This window comes from Condylura cristata, unplaced genomic scaffold (genome assembly GCF_000260355.1).
Source record: "Condylura cristata isolate star-nosed mole 26May11 unplaced genomic scaffold, ConCri1.0 scaffold00008, whole genome shotgun sequence".
Classification (NCBI taxonomy): domain Eukaryota; kingdom Metazoa; phylum Chordata; class Mammalia; order Eulipotyphla; family Talpidae; genus Condylura; species Condylura cristata.
In genome coordinates this window covers 3,414,937-3,434,044 of record NW_004567109.1, presented here as the reverse complement: position 1 = coordinate 3,434,044, position 19,108 = coordinate 3,414,937, and the positions used below count along the sequence as shown (strand labels likewise).

Here is a 19,108-nt window from a genome sequence, read left to right as displayed (position 1 = left end):
GGCAATCATTCCCGCACCGTGTGTGTGTGTGTGTGTGTGTGCAACTCCCACATGTCATATATTGCCCTTCTTGATTTTTTATCCATTCTCTAGTTTGCTGATTTATGCCTATAAGTCCAGGTGGCCAGCTAGGTGTCTCCACTGTCTGCCTTATGGGAGCTTCTAGTCTCTATCTGTAGCTCCTTCTACAGATATCCAAGATTACCTATTAAATTTTTTGGAATTTTGTGAATGATCATTGGGCACTAGTAAAAATTAATGTATCCAAACTTACAGTTAGATTGATTAAAAACAAAGGTAAAAAATTCTCAAAACTCTACTTCCTAGTTATCTTGCTGCGTTTGACTGTAATGCTCTTCAGACTTCAAGTTTATTGCATCTGCATTGATGTACCATTGCTCACTTCCCAACTTTTCATTCAGTGACAACTTTTGGTAGCATGAAATTTACCACCATGGGAGTAAAAGTCCTGTGAGGCAAACCAGCAAAATACTTGATGGTTGTTTTGATGATCATCAAGATTTAAGGATGCAACGGGTAAAGGTTAATAATGCAGATTAAAAACAAAAGTGAGTCAACTCTGTAGCCATTATGTTGTGAATAGCAGGGAAAATATCAAGAAAATATTCTTCTAGTACTCGAAGAATAGCGAATTCTAGAAAAGTATTATTTAAATCAACAAAGAAGCTGCTCATTCATTAACAAACTGGTGAAGTTCAATCATATCTCTTGACAGTTTCTTTTTCCTCCTATACATTAACATAAAAGGAAATATAGGCTAACATTCATATCAGAACAACTGGCAACTCAGGGAGGCTATACAATATCAAAGAAAGCATACTGAGAGTCAATCGGCTATGTGGAATTTACTAGAAAGAATGGTGTGCTTTATTACTGTAATTTATTACAAGTCATGTGCTATGTTTCTTTTATATCAATGAAAATGACAATGCATGTGTATTTGTCCACAGGGCTGCCTGCAGAATTGGGATGCCCAATACAAAATAGAAAATTGGGCCCCTTGTTCTAAAATCATTAAGAATTTCAAGACAGTATTAAGTTCCACAGGACATAGCCATTTAGGCAGCCTTATCACCTCCCTTACCAGGTACACTTACAACTCTACCAACTAGCACATCCTTGCAACTCGCCAAACCAAAGTGGCCCATGGAGCTAAATCAGACAAAAGAAAGAAGCAGCTGTATTAAGAACCTGACTCCATCACCCACCAACTCCTTGACCCAATAACCTGTACATCAATTTACTCATGTATAAAATGGGAACCGTATGATCTGTCTTGTAGAAATGTCCGGGAACAATGGAAACAGCAGTAATTAACTGTTCACACGGATATACGGTGCTTCAAGCAATTTACATGTACTAGCATTTAACTTCATTGTACTGCCTACAGAGGTAAATCCATTATAATCCTCCAGTTTTACAACTAAAAAATACATGAAGATAAAATACTTGTTCATATAGATAGTGCTGGACCTGACTTTCAGATTGAATTAGTTTGACACCAAGCTGTATTCAATTACCACTCAATAATGTTCATGAAAATGCCTGTATTTGAGCTCAATAAATATTACCTATCATTGTAACACAATAGGTAAGAAAGTGAGGGTAACCTCACAACTGCACTGATTACTGTTGCTATAAAACAACCTGTGACAGTTAAAAAAAAAACACAACAGGTCGTTATCTCAACTGGGGGGGGTCAAAAATTGGTACCTCCCTTATAGAGATCACTTTGCCATTAACTATCAAACTATTCATGAATTTACCCTCTGACTCCATAACCCCATTTCTGTGTTTTTACTTAGGTACAGCTGTGGAGGAATAAAATCATATATGTACAGAGGTATCAATTGCAGCATCGTTGGTCATAACAAGAACTGGGAAATAATGCAAGTGTCAGGATTAGAAAAATAAAATGTGTTACTTTTGTGTGATGGAATACTGTATAGTTATAAGAATGCCAAACAAGAGAGGGGAAATAATACATTTATATTTTATTGTACCTGCATAAATAAATTTAAGGAATATGTAAAAATCAACAGAATAAGCATTACATCAATATATAGAATTTTTATATATTTTGAGATTTGACCAGTGAACATATATTCAAAAAGGTTTGATGATTTAAGATAGAAATGTTGAACACAACTGAAAAATGTGAAACTCGGAGGACAATGGTTTCATATGAAAACCAATGCAATGAAAAATAGTTAACAGTCAATATGTATTTGTAAGCATCTTCCAAAGTATTTTTCTAGCTATGGAATATTACTAAACTTAACTTGGTAGTTTAAGACTTCTGAAAACTTAACATTCCTTCCATAAAGTCTTACTTTTATTACATAGCTAATTAAAGGTAATGTATAAAAGAAAAAATACATCTTTCCCAAATCCCATTACATTTTAATTGCATAACTCACCATTGTGACTATAGACACGTAAGAAATTTTTTTTAGTCATACTTACATTATTGTGTAATTTTTAAAAACAAATTGTGAACGCTTTTTAAAAAACAAATATTCATCTATATTATCAATGACTACATATAGCTCCCTTGTTTTGAACGTGTCATATTTTATGTGATCAGACTTCCATTATAAGATAGTTCGGAATTTTCAATGTTTTTATAATGAACACTGTATTGGAGATGTAGTCAAATTGCCTTTTTTGCTATTGATTTTTTACAGGATGTTTCTAACGATGTTGCTTTGGCTATGGTTTCTCGTGAATGATCTTGTAAACGAGGTAATTTTGGCAAATTGAGAAAAGGTAACTTTACGCGCTTTCAAATGCATCTTAGTTTTAGCAACAGAGAAATCACGGGCTCCTCGGTAGTGCTAGCTTGAAAAGCTTTTACTCCAGTAATCACACGGCGCCAGCCTCGCTCCCGCTCCAAAGTTAGAATTAAACTGGGCGGGTCGCGAACCTCCGCCCACTGCCTCTCACTGCTTTTGAGTGGTACCCAGACAGCGGACTCAGCGCGGCCACAGCCCTAAAGCGGAGGGGAATTATAGTAGCGGCGCACCGGATGTGTGCGTGGAAGTGACTGAAGTCAACTCACCACCGATTGGTTCTCCTGAGCGGGCCTGAGCCTCCTTTCGCCTGCCACTGGCCGCCTGGTTTGTCTATTTGAATAGTCCCCGCCCCCAGAGAAGCCGGGTCCCGAAGCCTCACTTCTCCTTCATTATTATTGGTCAGTATGACAGTCCATCTGCTTCTTACGCCAGTCAATTGGCCCTTAGGGCTAGGAGCCCGCCCTCCTTCCCGCCCGGCATAGAGGACAGAGGGGAAGGCGGGTGGTGGGGCTGGGGGCCTGAAGCGGCGGTACCGGCGCTGGCGGCGGCAGCTGAGGCCTTGGCCGAAGCCAGGCGGTGAGTCTGGGGCCTGCACCCACCCCTCCAAGGCAGTAGGATGTCCAGACCCACGGCCAGCCTGGTGCGGGAAGGGGGTTGTCCCGGGAAGCCGCCCCTCTGGGACGCGGGGTCCCTGCACTACCGGTCCCGCGGACTAGGGCGCTGCCTGACCCAAACCCGGCGAGGCAACGCCCACCTCTCCCGGGACCTGCGGGAGGCCCCTCGCACTCTGCCTCTGCCACGCGTCTCCAGCACCGCGAAGGCCGGAGCACAGCTCCAGCACTGCCCGGGCCCCTGTAGGTCTCCCCGCCTGTCAGCCACCCTTTCCTCCAGACGCTGACGGGGCGTCCTCAGAGAGGATCGACTTCAGCGTCAGCCCCTTGCGCCCCGCCCTGGAGACCCCACAAGGACCCAGAACCCGGAGCTGAGCTCCGCTCCATCTTTGGGCTTCATCTCCGTTTCCCCCGCCCCCATCCCTATCTTCAGCCACTCAACTTTGTCTTCTGGAAGGCCCGCCAAGTCCCTGAGGACACTTGCCTCCCAGAGTTTAGTTGGAGTCTGCCTGGAGTACATGCCCTGTGAGCTTTAGATCTTATATGCTTCTTTCTTGAGAATGGAAATTCCTTGCCAGCTGTTCACCCCCTCATCCAGGCCACCCACACAGCTCTATAGTAGTTTCTCATCGGGGATCCTTGGGTTTCCTCCCCCCTAAAGGATGACATTTCCTTCTGCAGCCTTTTTCTTGGCACAGAGTACTCAAAAGTTTTCAAAAACCAATCATTCCCTCTCTGCACCTCGCAAATATTTTAAAAAATAAGAATGTTTGAAAGGTGGTTTTCTCTCTGGACCTACCTAGGACAGGTACATAGATTATGCCCTTAGCTGCTTGGACTGAGTCCTTTTATGGCCATTTTACTGTGGTTGCCTGATAATTAGCATTTCCCCCTGGACTGTAAATTCACTGAGAGGTGGGACACTACCGGATTGAAGAAGAATAAATCATCTCAGGACAGAATCAGTCTTACAGCTCACACTGGAAGTATCATTCCTTGATGATACTTCACTGCCCAATACAGGAACCACTGGCCACAATGAGGGTGTAGAGCACTTGAGATATGATTAGTCCAAATGCCAAGTGTAAAATGCACACTAGATTTTGGAGATGCAGAACAAAAGAAGAATGGGAAATATAACAAGTTTTATAGATAGATAGAATGTTGCAGTAACCTTTTGGATATATTGGATAAACATAATGTTAATTTTATCTATTTTTACCATGTTTAAAAATGGCTTCTAGGAAACTTTAAAACTACTTTTATGGCTCATTTTGTATTTCTGTTAGATAGGCCTGCTATAGAATAATAATAAAATAACCAGGCTCTCCCATTAAGTTGAATTCCTTGAGGAAAGAGGCAGCCTTGGTGTGTTTCTTTCTCTCCCTACCTCCTCGCTGCATGGCGTACTTGGTCGTAATATGCTAATAATAGCTAACAGTGATTAAGAGCTCACTATGTGCCTGGCACTGTTTTAACGTGTACTGACTCATTTAATCCTTACATCAACCCCCTAAATTGTGTAGGACTGTCCTAAGGCAGCCGAGGAAACAGACATTCTAAGTTTCTTCCTACCAGTTTGTAACTTTGTACGGGATTTAAATCCAGGTAATCCGGTTCTACAACTTAACAGTTTGACCTTCTTGACCGTGCTGCTTCTTAAACGCCAGTCATCGTTGACTGAAACAAGGATTTCTGCCTATTTCTAAGCTTTTAAGGAGCCCTTACTGGGCCTGAGTCCTAGGTAGAGGAGCTGGGCCCATGAATAGATCCATTGCTGTAATTTGTTACGCAGAATATTAAAGGCAGCTTCTCTCCAAAGAACCTCAGGGCAAGATGCTTGGAACGGGACCTGCCGCCGCCACCACAGCCACCACCACCTCGAGCAACGTGAGCGTTCTCCAGCAGTTTGCTTGCGGCCTGAAGAGCCGGAATGAGGAGACGAGGGCCAAGGCTGCCAAGGAGCTCCAGCACTATGTCACCATGGAGCTGCGCGAGGTTGGGACTTCTGTAACTCGGGACAGTCATCAAGTCATCATGCAGTGCTTGGGCTCTGTATACGATCCCTGGCCCAGGGTCCTGTTGACGGCTGAGTGAGGGTTTGGGAAATGCTGAGATTCCCTTTAGAAGAGTACCCCGTTTCTCAGAGTCTTGTCGGGCAGGCTCCTTTGTGCAGGTCCACAGTTCCGTGGAACTTCTGTGATGATGACATTTCAGGAGTCAGCTGTTCTTCACATTTTTCTCTCCCACCACATTCCAGATACTCTTGTTTCCTGCTAATTGTGGTTGTGATGGTTGGGAGAGCTGAATGCTTGGGATTTTCTGTGTAGCAGTCAAACCTGAAGTTAGGAGAAATGTCTGTTCATCCCTGAGCCCCTGGCACTAGATAGGACGGGGCCTGGGCTGCCGTGGCATAGACGGTTGATAGGTTTGGTGAGTGAGCAGATGATTGTGAGGGCAGCTGCTCTACCTGCCACTTACAAGCTATAGAAAGGGGCTGTGGCTTGTCATCTCTGGTTTGAACTGAACTTGTCAGCTCTCAGCTGTCTCTAGAAGATACCCCCCACCACCCCAGGGGAGACGGTGGAAATTGTGCTCAATATGTTTTCCTTTCAGATGAGTCAAGAGGAGTCTACTCGCTTCTATGATCAGCTGAACCATCACATTTTTGAACTGGTTTCCAGCTCAGATGCCAATGAGAGGAAAGGTGGCATCTTGGCCATAGGTAAGAGCCGCTGGTCCAACAAGCCTAGACTCTTCTGCATCCACTGTGCCTCTGCCCGCCACTGAGTAGCTGGTTAGCTCATACATAGTGAATTTCGAGGAGCCTCGTGACATGTGCACAATTAATATCTGGGGATATTAATTCTAGCAACACTGCTGAGGTGTCGGCAAAACAGGTATTTTCAGATGTGAAGTCTCAGAACTGTTAAGTGCTTTTTAAAGACCAGAGCTCGGACTCGGAAGCAGTGCTCTCTCCATCACCCCGTGCTTTGCGCGGGAGCAAGAATTGACGTAGTGGGCCTCATGAGTAGAAGAGTTAGGGTACAGTGAAGGAAAAGCAGGTGATGTTTAATTCCAGGGTGTGGTCATTCACCCTGTGAGTAACTATTCGGTCCCTAGTTTATTTCTCTTTTTTTCTTAGAAAGTCAATTATTTTTATATATTTGTTAAACAAGGTTGTTTGGCCTTATTTACTGTAAGTCATTCTGGCGCAGACTTCAGTCAGATCTGTTGGTTAAAATGACCTGCACTTTACAACTGGAGTGGGAAAAGGCACAAAATGATGTAAAAATGAACTACTATCATAATAAAAAAGATCTGCGTTTCTGCCCTCTGTGACATGCAGGCTGTGCGTAAGGTCAGAGGAAGGGCTGCTTACCACTTCCCTTCCGGCACAGCACACTCGCATGGGCCCTTGGCTCATCCTCACCTCGTGCCTTCTCTCTTCTCCAGCCAGCCTCATCGGCGTGGAAGGCGGGAATGCCACGCGCATCGGCAGATTTGCCAATTATCTTCGGAACCTCCTACCCTCCAATGACCCAGTCGTCATGGAAATGGCATCCAAGGCCATTGGCCGCCTGGCCATGGCAGGGGACACTTTTACTGCTGAGTATGTGGAGTTCGAGGTGAAGCGAGCCCTGGAATGGCTGGGCGCTGACCGCAACGAGGGCCGGAGACACGCAGCTGTGAGTGCCTGCGGGGGCGGGGCGCAGCCTGGCCTGTGGCCGCGGCTCCATCACATCCCTCTGCAGTGCACTTGGGTCCCTGCAGGGCAGTGAGGGCGAGGCACCGTGCTTCCTGGTGGCCTCTGGTCGGTCCTGTTTCTCTTTACCCCGAACTCAGAACCTGAAGAAAGAACTTCAAGTTCTCTCTGTTGTTTGGGAGGCAGCCCTGAGTGCAGTCAGCCCTGGCCTCCGGGATTCTAGACTCAATCCCAAGCTGAGTACAGGAGACGCTACAGGCCAAAAGGCTTGCCCAGCCCCAGATGACTGTGCCGTCTGGGCCCGCCGTCTGCAGGATTGCTTCCGCAAGTCGTGGTCCCTGCATGTGGGCGGGGTGTGGAAGTCCTGCGTTAGGAGCCAGCAGGAGGCATCTGAGGGGCCTCACCCGCCTTCTCCCGCCCCTTCCTGGGCACCTGTTGGTCACTGTAGCTGGCCCCACCTCCCTCCCTGCTCCATGATGCTTCTGCATTCCTACCCTCTCCCAGTGGCCCATCCTCACTGCTTTGTGAGGTTTGTGCCTGCAAAAGGGTGGCTCGACAGGTCAGGGTTCCAGGCAGTGACGCCAATAAGTACGTATCCTTAAGAGAGAATCTTGGAATGAAGTAGGTGGGGAGCAGAAGCATCCTTTGGGTCCATTCTGGGCGGTTCCCTCCCTGGGAGACAGCAGCACAGGAGAGAGCGTGGTCCCAGGGGTCACACACCTGTACCCTGACTCAAGTCTCGGCTTTGCCGCTTCCTGACTGTAACTTGGGGCAACCTCTGACCTTCACTTTCTCCCATCACATGAAAATAATAGCAAGGTTGAATATTAAACAGGATAATTCACTCAGTAAATATTTATTGTAAGCCAGACAGGCTTTAGGCTGGCAGTTTACAAAGCACCTCCCAGACCCGTTGAGGCGTTCCAACCCGCCAAGCAGTCTGAGCTTGTCAGTACCCTCGGATCATGAACACTGAGGTGTTTCATCAACTTTGCCTTCCAGCCTAAGCCCCCAGAATCTTCTATCTAGAGAGCTGCTGTTCTTTCCTTGATGTGGGTATGGGCCCTCAGGCGACAAGCGCCTGGAGATTTGGAGGAGGAAACAGATGCAGGTGAGAGGTCTCAGAACACCTTCCTCTTCCAGGTTCTGGTTCTCCGGGAGCTGGCCATCAGTGTCCCCACCTTCTTCTTCCAGCAAGTGCAGCCCTTCTTTGACAATATTTTTGTGGCCGTGTGGGACCCCAAACAGGCAATCCGTGAGGGAGCCGTGGCCGCCCTACGTGCCTGTCTCATCCTCACCACGCAGCGGGAGCCGAAGGAGATGCAGAAGCCGCAGTGGTACAGGGTGAGGTGACGTGCTTGCTCGAGGGAGGGTTGGTGCTGGCCACGGCATGCTGGCGGCTGTCTCAGGTGTTTCTCCCAGCTCGGTGTGCGTCAGTGATCACTTGGCGGTATTCTGCTAAAGCAAAGAGCCCTTGATGGCCACGTCACTGTCTGGCTGATGGACCAGTAAGATAGAAAGCGGTGGGCTGGCTAAACCATGACTCAGGAGGAAGTGTTTGTTTCCAAATTGATGGCACATGGTTATGCTCACTTAGAAAGCACCAGTTCTCCCTCTGCCGGGGTCACGTGTCCTGTGCTGACCGCCTCTGCCGAGAGGACTGACCAAGAAGTCTGTTGTGCAAACACAGCCCTGAGCGCGGGTTTGGAGGCCTGGTTCTAGGCTTGGCTTGCCCTTACCACCTTGGGCAAGTCACATTTCTTTGAGCCTCTGTTTTTTAATTAAATAAAGATGGTAATGATACCTGCCTTGTGGGCTTGTGAGAGCTGAGGCTAAATTAAAATGAGAGAGCTGGATGAGTTGGCGCTGTTAGTGACACAGATGCAGGGCACTGAGTAGGCATGGGGACGCCCCAGAACCCCCCACAGGTGGGCAGGCTGTATTCTGCCTAGCTGTGACACTGGGTGGTGAAGCATTCTGTTTCTCGGTAGCACACGTTTGAAGAAGCAGAGAAAGGGTTTGATGAGACGTTGGCCAAAGAGAAGGGCATGAATCGGGACGATCGGATCCACGGGGCCTTGCTGATCCTCAACGAGCTGGTCCGAATCAGCAGCATGGAGGGAGAGGTGAGGAGCCGTGGGGGGCACCTGGGCTTCTTGGGCCAGTTTGCTTGAGCCACAGCAACACCCTCGTCCTCGTGGGGCTGACACCTTATAGGGGAAACACGGTGAGCAAGTTCATTTCAAATAGTAGCAAGTTGCGGGAAGAAACGGGACGTGAGTGACGGCTGAGTCGTGTTTAAAGGATTGCTCTGGCCACTCTTCAGTCATCCGCGAGCAGGGGCTGAAGCCAGGAGTCTGTTCAGGCAGGAACAGTGGCCTTCCTTCTGGCAGGGAGTTTGCCAGCTCGCCATAGTGGGAGTGGTGGAAGTGTGAGCAGTGTCTGGACTCGTGGCATTCATAGGTCGAGAACTTAGGTTGCAGCTGAGCTGAAAGGGTGGAGTTGTCCTGAGCACAGATAGGTGGGTCCAAGAGCAGGAGTTTCTTTGCAACTGAAGTTTGAGTTGGGCACCTCGGCGGAGGTGGGTAGTTCTGGGGAAAGGTCTGAGCATAGGTACAGATTTGGCGTGAAATAGCACTGTGACATAGCAGGTGATATTCCACATCAGGAGACCAGAGGAGAACAGCAGCTGGCGTAGCCGGAGAAGAAGGAAGGTGGGTTTGAGAGCTTGCAGCAGGAGATGGGGAGGAACTACAGGAGACCAGGAGGGGCAGGCTCTGGAAAGCAAGTGAGGAAGAAGTTCTGAGGGTGCGGAGCTCCGGGTTCTGTTAAGGTGGCCCAGGTGCTCCAGCGGAGTTGGGGAAGAGGCCTGGGAATCAGCTGTCAGATTCAGCAGCCTCAGTCACTGGTGACCTTGGCAAGAGCAGGGGGCAGAATTTTCCAAAAAGTAGGTGCATTGAGAAAAGTTTGTGAGTTTAGAGACCTGTCTGAGATCCTCCTCAGTCGGAGGTGAACATTAAGCAGCCCGTTGCAGAGGGAGAGTGAGTTCTTAGCCACTCAGCTATGCCACACCATAGGGCACCCCCAGGATTCCGAGAAAGTTCGTTGTCTAAGTTGTTTCCCGCTGGGTTTCTGGTGAGAAGAGAGAAGTAAAGTGTCCTCACCGGGATGCTGCCGTGGGCCGCCCCTCACTCAAGCAGGACACTCCATGGCTGCGACCCCACGCCCACTGTGCAGGCCGCTGTCCCGGAGGAGAGGCAGGGCCTTGGCAGCGGCTTCCTCTCCGCTCAGTAGGTGGTGCCCTTCTTAAAGCAGAGGAAGTCAGGCCCCGCAAGTTGAAGCAATCAGAGTCCCAAGGAGAAGATCTCCACCCCACACGCCACTTGCAAGATTGCCATGGTGCAGGCTGGGCCGAGGTGCCCCGGGGGCTTGGCAGGGCCCAGGCTCAGAGCCGAGTGAGCTGACTGTTCCCTTTCCGTGTGCAGCGCCTCAGAGAGGAGATGGAAGAAATCACGCAGCAGCAGCTGGTGCACGACAAGTACTGCAAAGATCTCATGGGCTTTGGGACGAAACCTCGGCACATCACCCCCTTCACCAGCTTCCAGGCAGTACAGCCCCAGCAGTCCAACGCCTTGGTTGGGCTGCTGGGGTACAGCTCCCACCAGGGCCTCATGGGGTTCGGGACTTCCCCCAGCCCAGCCAAGTCCACCCTGGTGGAGAGCCGGTGTTGCAGAGACTTGATGGAGGAGAAATTTGATCAGGCAAGTGGCGAAGAGCCTGCTCCTCTCTGCTCCCAGACAGCACATCCCCCTTTCCCTCACCACCCCCTTCTCCTGGGTCTCGCAGGTGTGCCAGTGGGTGCTGAAATGCAGGAACAGCAAGAACTCGCTGATCCAAATGACAATCCTTAACTTGTTGCCCCGCTTGGCTGCATTCCGACCTTCCGCCTTCACAGGTAAGGCTGCCTGAGGAAGAGGCCGTGACTGTGTAAGTGTGACCGCACGGCGACCCAGAAGGTGTGTCCGCTTCTCACTTGGAGCCATGCCGTCCGGAGGCCAGCCTCTGCTCTCTTTGCAGGCTCATTGGTCTCTATTCTGGCTTCCCACTGGTGCTTGAGGTGGCAGGCACAGAGCAGTCCGAGTCTGTGGGCAGAGAGGCAGTTACGGAGTGGAGCAGGTTCTGGGGTATGGAGGCCACCAAGTTCACGGAAGCACTTAGAAGAGGCCAGGGCTGGGCAGTTGGGGCTTAGGCTCTGAGCAGCAGCCTCTCTATGGGCTGGGAGGGTTTTCACTGTCTTGTTTCTGCTCCTTGACCAGAGGTGGTCACTCTGCTGCCCCTGATGACTCACAGGGCAGACGGGACCGGGTGTTTCAGAGGGCGGGTCCACTGCTGCCATGGGCTGGGTTCCCGGATGCAGGCCCACTCTCACTGGGTGGCGAATCCCCGGCTCCTGAGCTGGTCTTGCTCATAGACCAGCTAGTCCCCGGGGCCTTCCTGGCCTACTCCAGCTGGAAATAGTCTTCCTTTCTGGGCTAGCCCTCAGCTATAGACAGACTTTGCCGTCGGATCTAGGGTGGAGCCTGCGGCGTTCTTTGGCTGTGAGGGTTTGGATGGTGGTTTGACCTCCCTGGGCCTCCACCTCCTGACGGTAAAATCAGTAACTGCATTGATGCCTAAGCTCCTGCTCTCAGCTCCTGGCACAGAGTACGCCCCAGTAAGCTGGAAACTGTCACTACGATATCCCTGCCCCTCTAGCTCTTCAAATCCACTTTTAAAATAAGGTGAAGCTAACGGTGATGGTGACATGCCCCTGCCTGCTCACACTTACGTCCTCGTGTCACCGCCCTCCTTGATGGCCCCGTCTGGACCATCTCTGCGCACGTGGCCTGGGCTCCATAATCATTCAGGGCCAAATGGGAGCCAGGGGCCTCAGTGGGAGGCCGGCTCGCCCAGCTGCCATTCCCCACCCATCGCATTCACGCCTCCCAGCCTGGAGACAGACGTGTTGATAAGGACGAGCCGACCAGCCACATAAAATCCCTGAACACAGGCATGATGTGATGGAATGAAATCCACCCATATGTTTTCCGATTTTCTTTCCTCCCCACCTGGTGGAACTTTAAAAGATCGTGGGTTGAAAGTCTGGGTGCAAGGAAGCCAGTAACGAGGCCAGATGTGCTCCAAGTCGGGGTGCTGTGGAAGCAGTGCCTAGTGGGTCCCGAAGCTGCCTGGAGTGGGACAGCTCAGAGCCCCGGTCTCTCCTTTGGGTGCGGGGTTCATTGTTTTATTAAATTAGACTGAAGTTCCGCCTGGGCTGCCCCTGCGTTCAGCCCTCCCTGGAAGAGCGCCCCGTAAAGCCTGCGGCCTGGGCGCCGTTGCTTGAACATCCCCTGACATGCTCTGCGGGCGTCTCAGCGACCCCTGCCCCGATACCGGCTGGAACCTCTGTGTCAGACCCTGATCTCTTAGGTGCCGAGGATGGAAAAGAATGACATTGTTTATTTAACTCATTTCCTGCTGAAATGCCGTCCCCCTCTGCAGAGCCTTGTTTTTCTGATGTAGGGCGGTGTCCTTGTCTTCTGTCTGCTTTTGTGTCCCAGTGTGCACGTTGTCATCTGGCCACGAGAGCTGTGGGAGAAAACACTGTGGCCGGTGCGGTGCAGCTGTAGGGCAGTCAGCTCGCCGTCTCCTAGGTGGGCATCTGGGTGCCCTCCGCACTGCTCGCTTTCTAGTGTCTACGTGGTTATGCCTGCTGCTGCGTGTGAGCCGGGGTGCCCAGACTAGCCAGTGGGGAGAGAAGGAAGAGAGGCAGGAGGAGGGAGCGCCAGCCTCCAGGGGAGCAGGGACTAGCTCAAATGGCCCAAGAATCGCCTGCCGTGTGTTTGGACTCTGTAAACTTAGTGAAAATACATGAGTGGCTTTCCAAATCACAGCCTAAATCTTGTTTTAGTAAATGTAACAGCAACAGAAATGTCTAGGTAATGGCAAAGTGATTTCCAGGGCTAAGCTCAATGAAATAGTCTGTTTATTGCAAACAGTTTTCAGTATCATTTAGATGGTCCTCTCTTTTTTCTTAAAAAAGAGCAGGTGAGCTTTCCCTGAAAATACAGTGCTAACAGGGACACTTAAGTGATGTTGTTTTGGAGACCTTTTAAATTTTGTTTTCTTAGAGGGGAAAGTATCTTAATATTTCTAAAAGTTGACCCGAGGAGTAATTGTCAAACATTAGACTTTAGTCAGTACATCTTCTAAATTTTCTTCACATTTTTCCAAAAGAAAATGCTTAATTTACTTTTGAGTTGAAGTGTCTTATAGGAGTCTGGCCTTTGAGACGGAGACCAGCCTGACCAGAGCCGTACACTTTGCCTTTTCTGTGCCAGACACCCAGTACCTGCAGGACACCATGAACCACGTGCTGAGCTGTGTCAAGAAGGAGAAGGAGCGGACAGCGGCCTTCCAGGCGCTTGGGCTGCTTTCTGTGGCGGTGCGGTCTGAATTCAAGGTCTACTTGCCTCGTGTGCTGGACATCATCCGGGCAGCCCTGCCCCCGAAGGACTTTGCCCACAAGTAAGCATCTCTAGCGTGGCTGCACCTGCCATCCACTTGGTCAGAGAGGAAGGGTGCCCACCCCCCTCTGGGAGTTTAAGCTGGTCTCGGCCTCACTACCCCAGGGATCAGCAGGTGGCACCACTCTCGCTTTCCCAGATGAAACACACCGCCGTGTGTCAGGGAGGTTGGCTACCCTGCTGGCTGCTGGCGCTGTCCTCAGTACTGCTGTTCACTGGGAACCCCAGTTTGCACTTGTCCCTGGCTTTCAAGGGTCTTCCTTTGATATGAGACCCAAAGGGGTGTCCCGGTCTGGAATTGAGGGCTCCTGGCAGTCACCTTTTTTCCTTATTGCTCAAGTTGGATAAGTTCGTCTACCTCTTGCAGCCTCCCAGTGAGTAAAATGACAGGCACCTGCCATGTCCTGTCCGAAGGGGAGCCCAGGGGAGCTTCTCCAAGGCTAGGGGCTGGGGCTAGGGATGCTTTGCTCCTTGCTTTGGTAGCTCCCTGCTCTGGGAGCTGGGAGAGCGCTAGAGCACAGCATTCTTGGCACAGGAGACTCTTCCCCTCTCCTGTGCCGGCTGTGCCCTGCACACTGCTCCCGGGGGACACATGCTGCTCGGTTGGCTTCCTGAGGGACCCTGGTAGACAATGCTGACCCACGCGTGCCCCTTCCTGCAGACACTTTACTGCCACCTGCTGGGTGGGAGCTTTACGGATGGCGCTCTACAGAGGCGGGGGTGCCGTGGGCCCCAGCACACACGTGGTGGCCTTGCCCGGGTGATCCCGCTCCTTGCCCAGGTGGGATGGGGCAAACGGGCTGTGTAGACTAGCCGCTCTGTGGTTCTCTGCAGGAGGCAGAAGGCGGTGCAGGTGGACGCCACCGTGTTCACCTGCATCAGCATGCTGGCTCGAGCCATGGGGCCCGGCATCCAGCAGGACATCAAGGAGCTGCTGGAGCCCATGCTGGCTGTGGGACTGAGGTGCGTGCGGAAACCCGAGGGTGGGGCCCTGGTGCGGGCACTGTGTTGTTCAGTGCCAGGCCTGCTTGTTTAGGCATTAACTTGGACAGGAGGGAGAACTCACCACCAGTGTCTCCAGTCCCAGCTCTGTCACTGGCTGGCGCTGCCATCTAGACTGTGTTCCTTGTGACTTCCCCAATCCGAGATTTTCCCCTCTGAAAAGTGAGTACAGTAGCAACTCAGTTCCTGATCGCAGTGAGGCAGGTGGAAGACTTCGTGAAGTGCCTACTCGTAGTGCAGCGCCTTGCACAGAAACGCTCGGTGTGCACAGCTGTTAGGGCTGTCAGTGGATAAGCTGCATGAGCTCCCTGCGCTTTAGTGCTCTTCATCTCGAAAGCGATGCTCTCAAGCTGCTTTCCAGACTGCTTATTGAGACCTGGTCTTCTTAATGACTGAATTACATTAAGCAAGTTCTTCCCTTGGCACAAATCAAAGGCTGTGGATGACTTTGAAACCTTTGACCAGGCTAAGAGAGTTCAGGACATTTAGTCTCTTTTATGTATCCTTTCCACTTTAAAGGCCAAGCAGATATGGGCACACCCCCCTGCTGGACAGAGGGGCTATTTCTTCCCACGAGTAGTGCCCAGCCCACATGTGACCGGTCTCCTTCCCCCAGCCCTGCCCTCACTGCTGTGCTCTACGACCTGAGCCGGCAGATCCCGCAGCTGAAGAAGGACATCCAGGATGGACTGCTGAAGATGCTCTCCCTGGTGCTCATGCACAAGCCCCTGCGCCACCCGGGCATGCCCAAGGGCCTGGCCCACCAGCTGGCTTCCCCCGGCCTCACCACTCTCCCCGAAGCCAGCGACGTGGGCAGCATCACTCTCGCCCTCCGGACTCTTGGCAGCTTTGAATTTGAAGGTAAGAAGTTGCAGTGGCTCGTGGCAAGGTGGTGAGTGGTCCTGGGAGCCTCGGAGTGAAATTAGAACGTTAGAGCTCCTGGATCTCGCCAGGGCGCCTCAAGGCAGCAGCCGATTCTTGACCGGCTCATCCTCCCCACAGTGTGCCCTTTCCATGCATCGTGGCTTCCAACTTTCGTCCCATACTAAGTTTGGGAGCAGACGGTTTTCAAGAAAAAGCTACATTAATCCGAGGAACTAATGCTTTAGAGATAGGAAAGTCAGAGATCTGCTTCCCCACCTCCCCAACCAAGGTGGTTTTCATTGCCTAGCGTGGAAACCAGGGGCTTTTGGGTGTGTCCACTTTTAGGGTGCTATGGATTCTGAGAATGTGGCACTGTGTTAGAATTCGGAGCTGCAGATAAGCAGCAGTTAATGCTGTGGGGAGACATTTCCGGAAGTAAAGCTGGATACTTCTGAGATTTGAGATGGTGTCGCGTGCGTTAGTCGCGACCACAGGAAACAGGCCAACACAGGTGTGAGCGGCCTCCGGCGCCCTGAGAGCCCAGGGGCTCTGCCGCTGACGGTGACGCCCACCCAAGAGGGCCTTTCATTCCAGACGAATAGAAAGTAGCTGTGTTTAAACCCAGCTTACGGCAGACTCTTGAGCATTTTAATCTGGGAACTGAAATAGATGATACAAATTCCGGCAAGCATCGCTTACTCTGGGAAGACAAAGGACGGATAGGAGTAAAGAGAATAATGTGTTCTCGGAAGGGAACAGAGGGAGGATTAGGCTGGCTGCCTTTTCCCGTCTCGCAGCGCCGCCTCTGCCTTCCTTCGGCCCTTGGGTTGGAAGCCCATTGTCCATGTCGTCAGGGAAGAGTCTGGGTCCGTATCTTGCTGGCCGATAGCTTGACTACGCTTGAGGGAGTGGCCATGAGGTGGGGACGCGCTCGTAGCTCAGCCCAGAGCACGGTTCATTCTGTTTGCTCCCTGCCTTGTGTCCAGGGCACTCTCTGACGCAGTTCGTCCGCCACTGTGCGGACCATTTCCTGAACAGCGAGCACAAGGAGATCCGCATGGAAGCTGCCCGCACGTGCTCCCGCCTGCTCACGCCCTCCGTCCACCTCATCAGCGGCCATGCTCACGTGGTCAGCCAGACCGCGGTGCAAGTGGTGGCAGATGTGCTCAGCAAACTGCTCGTGGTTGGGATAACAGATCCTGGTAAAGTTTCTGAGGCAGCAGTCTGGGGCAGTTGAGCGTGGGGGCCGGGGAAGCAGCTCAGTGTGTGCCTGGCCTATCCAGAGACGGTCAGCTGAGCGAGCTGAGGTCCAGCTTTCTCGACCAAGGAGGGTGCTGGCATAAGAGAACGTCTGTCTTTGTGATTGTCCTCTCTGCTGCTGGGAGTAGAGAAAGGGAGGGCAGGTTTGGTGAGAGAGAGTCTGCAGTCTGCTCACTGGACTCTGGCGGCGGAGTAGAGACGCGGGGCCGGACCGGTCGTCAGTGCAGCAGCTCAGAGGCCCCTTGCTCTTGCAGACCCTGACATCCGCTACTGCGTGTTGGCATCCCTGGATGAGCGCTTTGACGCGCACCTGGCCCAGGCAGAGAACTTGCAGGCCCTGTTCGTGGCCCTGAACGACCAGGTGTTTGAGATCCGAGAGCTGGCCATCTGCACGGTGGGCCGGCTCAGCAGCATGAACCCCGCCTTCGTCATGCCTTTTCTGCGCAAGATGCTCATCCAGGTGAGACGGCGCCGCCTGCAGGCGACAGAGTGGGGCTCCTGGCGAGCTCTTTGCTGGGAGGGAGAGACAGGCAGGGCACAAAGACCAAGGGGCCTGGTGAACGTGGCATTTGGCTCCAGGAGCCCACGAGTGTCCCCAGCTTTGGAATTGCGGCTCTGGCGCTTACCTCCTCCTGAGACTCGTGCTTTGCGTCAGGCTGCCTCTCGGTCCCAGACCCGGCTTCTCACGCAGCTCTTTATCCTGGCAGGTCGTTGGCCGGTCCCGTGCCGGGGGCCCTTTCCTCCTAGTCTTCCCGCTCCTGCTGTGCTTGCCAAGGCCAAGCGTGAGAATGGTGCCAGCACTTTCTCACCCTCATTGCCCGGCCCCAAGCTAGTGCTGAGATGAGAGCCTGGGCGGGTCCTGGCTGTCGCTGCTGCCAGCTCCAGTGGGGTTAGCGTTCTGCTGCCGCCCACCTCCCCAGGCCCGCCGGCCGCCGAGCCACGCGTGCTCCGGCCCCTCCTGCCTTGCGTTACTTCCACCCTGCCGGATCTTGACTGGCTCACCAGTCATTTCCTGTTGCCCCACTTCCACCCTGTCCCCACCTTGCCCTCTGCTTCCTGACCCTCCTCCCGGGTTTCTTTTAAATAAACATTTCATAAATACAAAGACCCTCAACAGAAAACTTAACATACACTTTTCACTCTAGAGAAATGCTGTTTATTCACAGCTTGTCATGAGGAGAGTGACTGAATTTGTTATCAAAATGTATCAAAAGACTAGAAGGTTATACTTCCATGTATGTATCCTGTCACTGGGCTGGTGGTTTATTCCTTTAACTGCTGGCCTGTTCGGAGAGCATCTCACTTTAAGCCTCAGGTTTGGGGAAGGAAAACAGTCATTGTTGCATCTCCAGCCCAGACTGTGTCACAGGCGCATCTTCCAGGGAGAGGACAGCCAGACACTTGGAGTGGAGCTCTTCGCAGTCGGGCTGGGTGCTGGGAGCATCGATGAGCAAGCCCGGCTTGCCTGCGGCTGGGGCAGCTCGTGGTGACTGCTCAGCCCGCCCGTTCCTGCTGTTGGGCAGCGCGGAGTATCAGCACGTAGATTCACCGTGCACTGATGTGGCTCTGAGATACCAGCACTTTGATGACTTTTTATTGCTTTTAAACTTTTAGGCGGATGGTCCCAGTTGACTTGTACACTGTCCTGCCACGGTTGAGGGACATTGCCAAAGTAATGAATGCTCTGCCGTTTTCTTGATGTGTTAGTCCCCAGGGTGGGCGGTGGGTGTTGCTGCTAGTGAGCAGCGTCCTCCATTTCTGGAAGGGAGCTTGGGGTTCTTTAATTTGACCCTGCAGTGCCCCAGAGAGCTGTTCTCTCCTTACTGGGACCCACTTCTTGCAGTCAGCCTTTTGCTGCTGTGGGTTTGCTCTTAGTTGCCAGCTTGACCCCCTCTTGCTGCTGTCTGCTGTGACTGCAGAAAAAGAGGCTGTCGAGGGATCTGGAAAGTCAGGATCATGAAGCCAGTAACCTAAGACAAAATATAGTAATAAGTTGTAGGCTCCTCTGGTAGCGGAGCCATAACGCAGGCTTTGTTTTCTCATGCTCCTCACTGCTCGGAGGTCTCCCTTTGGCAGCTCCGACTCTCCATAGGTCTGTCTGTATTAGGCTGTCTGTGTCCACGAGCGAGAGGTGCTGCTTTGCCGGTGTCTCAGGCCTGTCAGCCAGAGGAAACAGCTGTGTCTGCTCATGAGGGCCCGGGGGGATTCTATTGAAAGGTCCCTTAACTGTTTGGGCTTATCTAGATGTGCCCAAAACAGCTATCAAGTATCATTTTTTTCTTT

General features: G+C 51.6%; 1 protein-coding gene across 1 annotated transcript in view; it reads left to right on the top strand.

Annotated features, from left to right (window-relative positions):
* The first annotated feature begins 3,289 nt into the window (after nt 1–3,289).
* Nucleotides 3,290–19,108, top strand: part of MTOR (mechanistic target of rapamycin (serine/threonine kinase)) — an 88,950-nt gene continuing 73,131 nt past the window's right edge. The window contains exons 1-13 of the mRNA XM_004678509.2: nt 3,290–3,392; nt 5,250–5,425; nt 6,044–6,152; nt 6,884–7,116; nt 8,277–8,477; nt 9,125–9,259; nt 10,619–10,894; nt 10,980–11,088; nt 13,514–13,700; nt 14,534–14,662; nt 15,318–15,562; nt 16,552–16,767; nt 17,080–17,285. Coding sequence (XP_004678566.1) covers nt 5,264–5,425; nt 6,044–6,152; nt 6,884–7,116; nt 8,277–8,477; nt 9,125–9,259; nt 10,619–10,894; nt 10,980–11,088; nt 13,514–13,700; nt 14,534–14,662; nt 15,318–15,562; nt 16,552–16,767; nt 17,080–17,285 — 2,208 coding nt within the window. The 5' untranslated portion in view covers nt 3,290–3,392; nt 5,250–5,263. The remainder of the gene's footprint in view (nt 3,393–5,249; nt 5,426–6,043; nt 6,153–6,883; nt 7,117–8,276; nt 8,478–9,124; nt 9,260–10,618; nt 10,895–10,979; nt 11,089–13,513; nt 13,701–14,533; nt 14,663–15,317; nt 15,563–16,551; nt 16,768–17,079; nt 17,286–19,108) is intronic.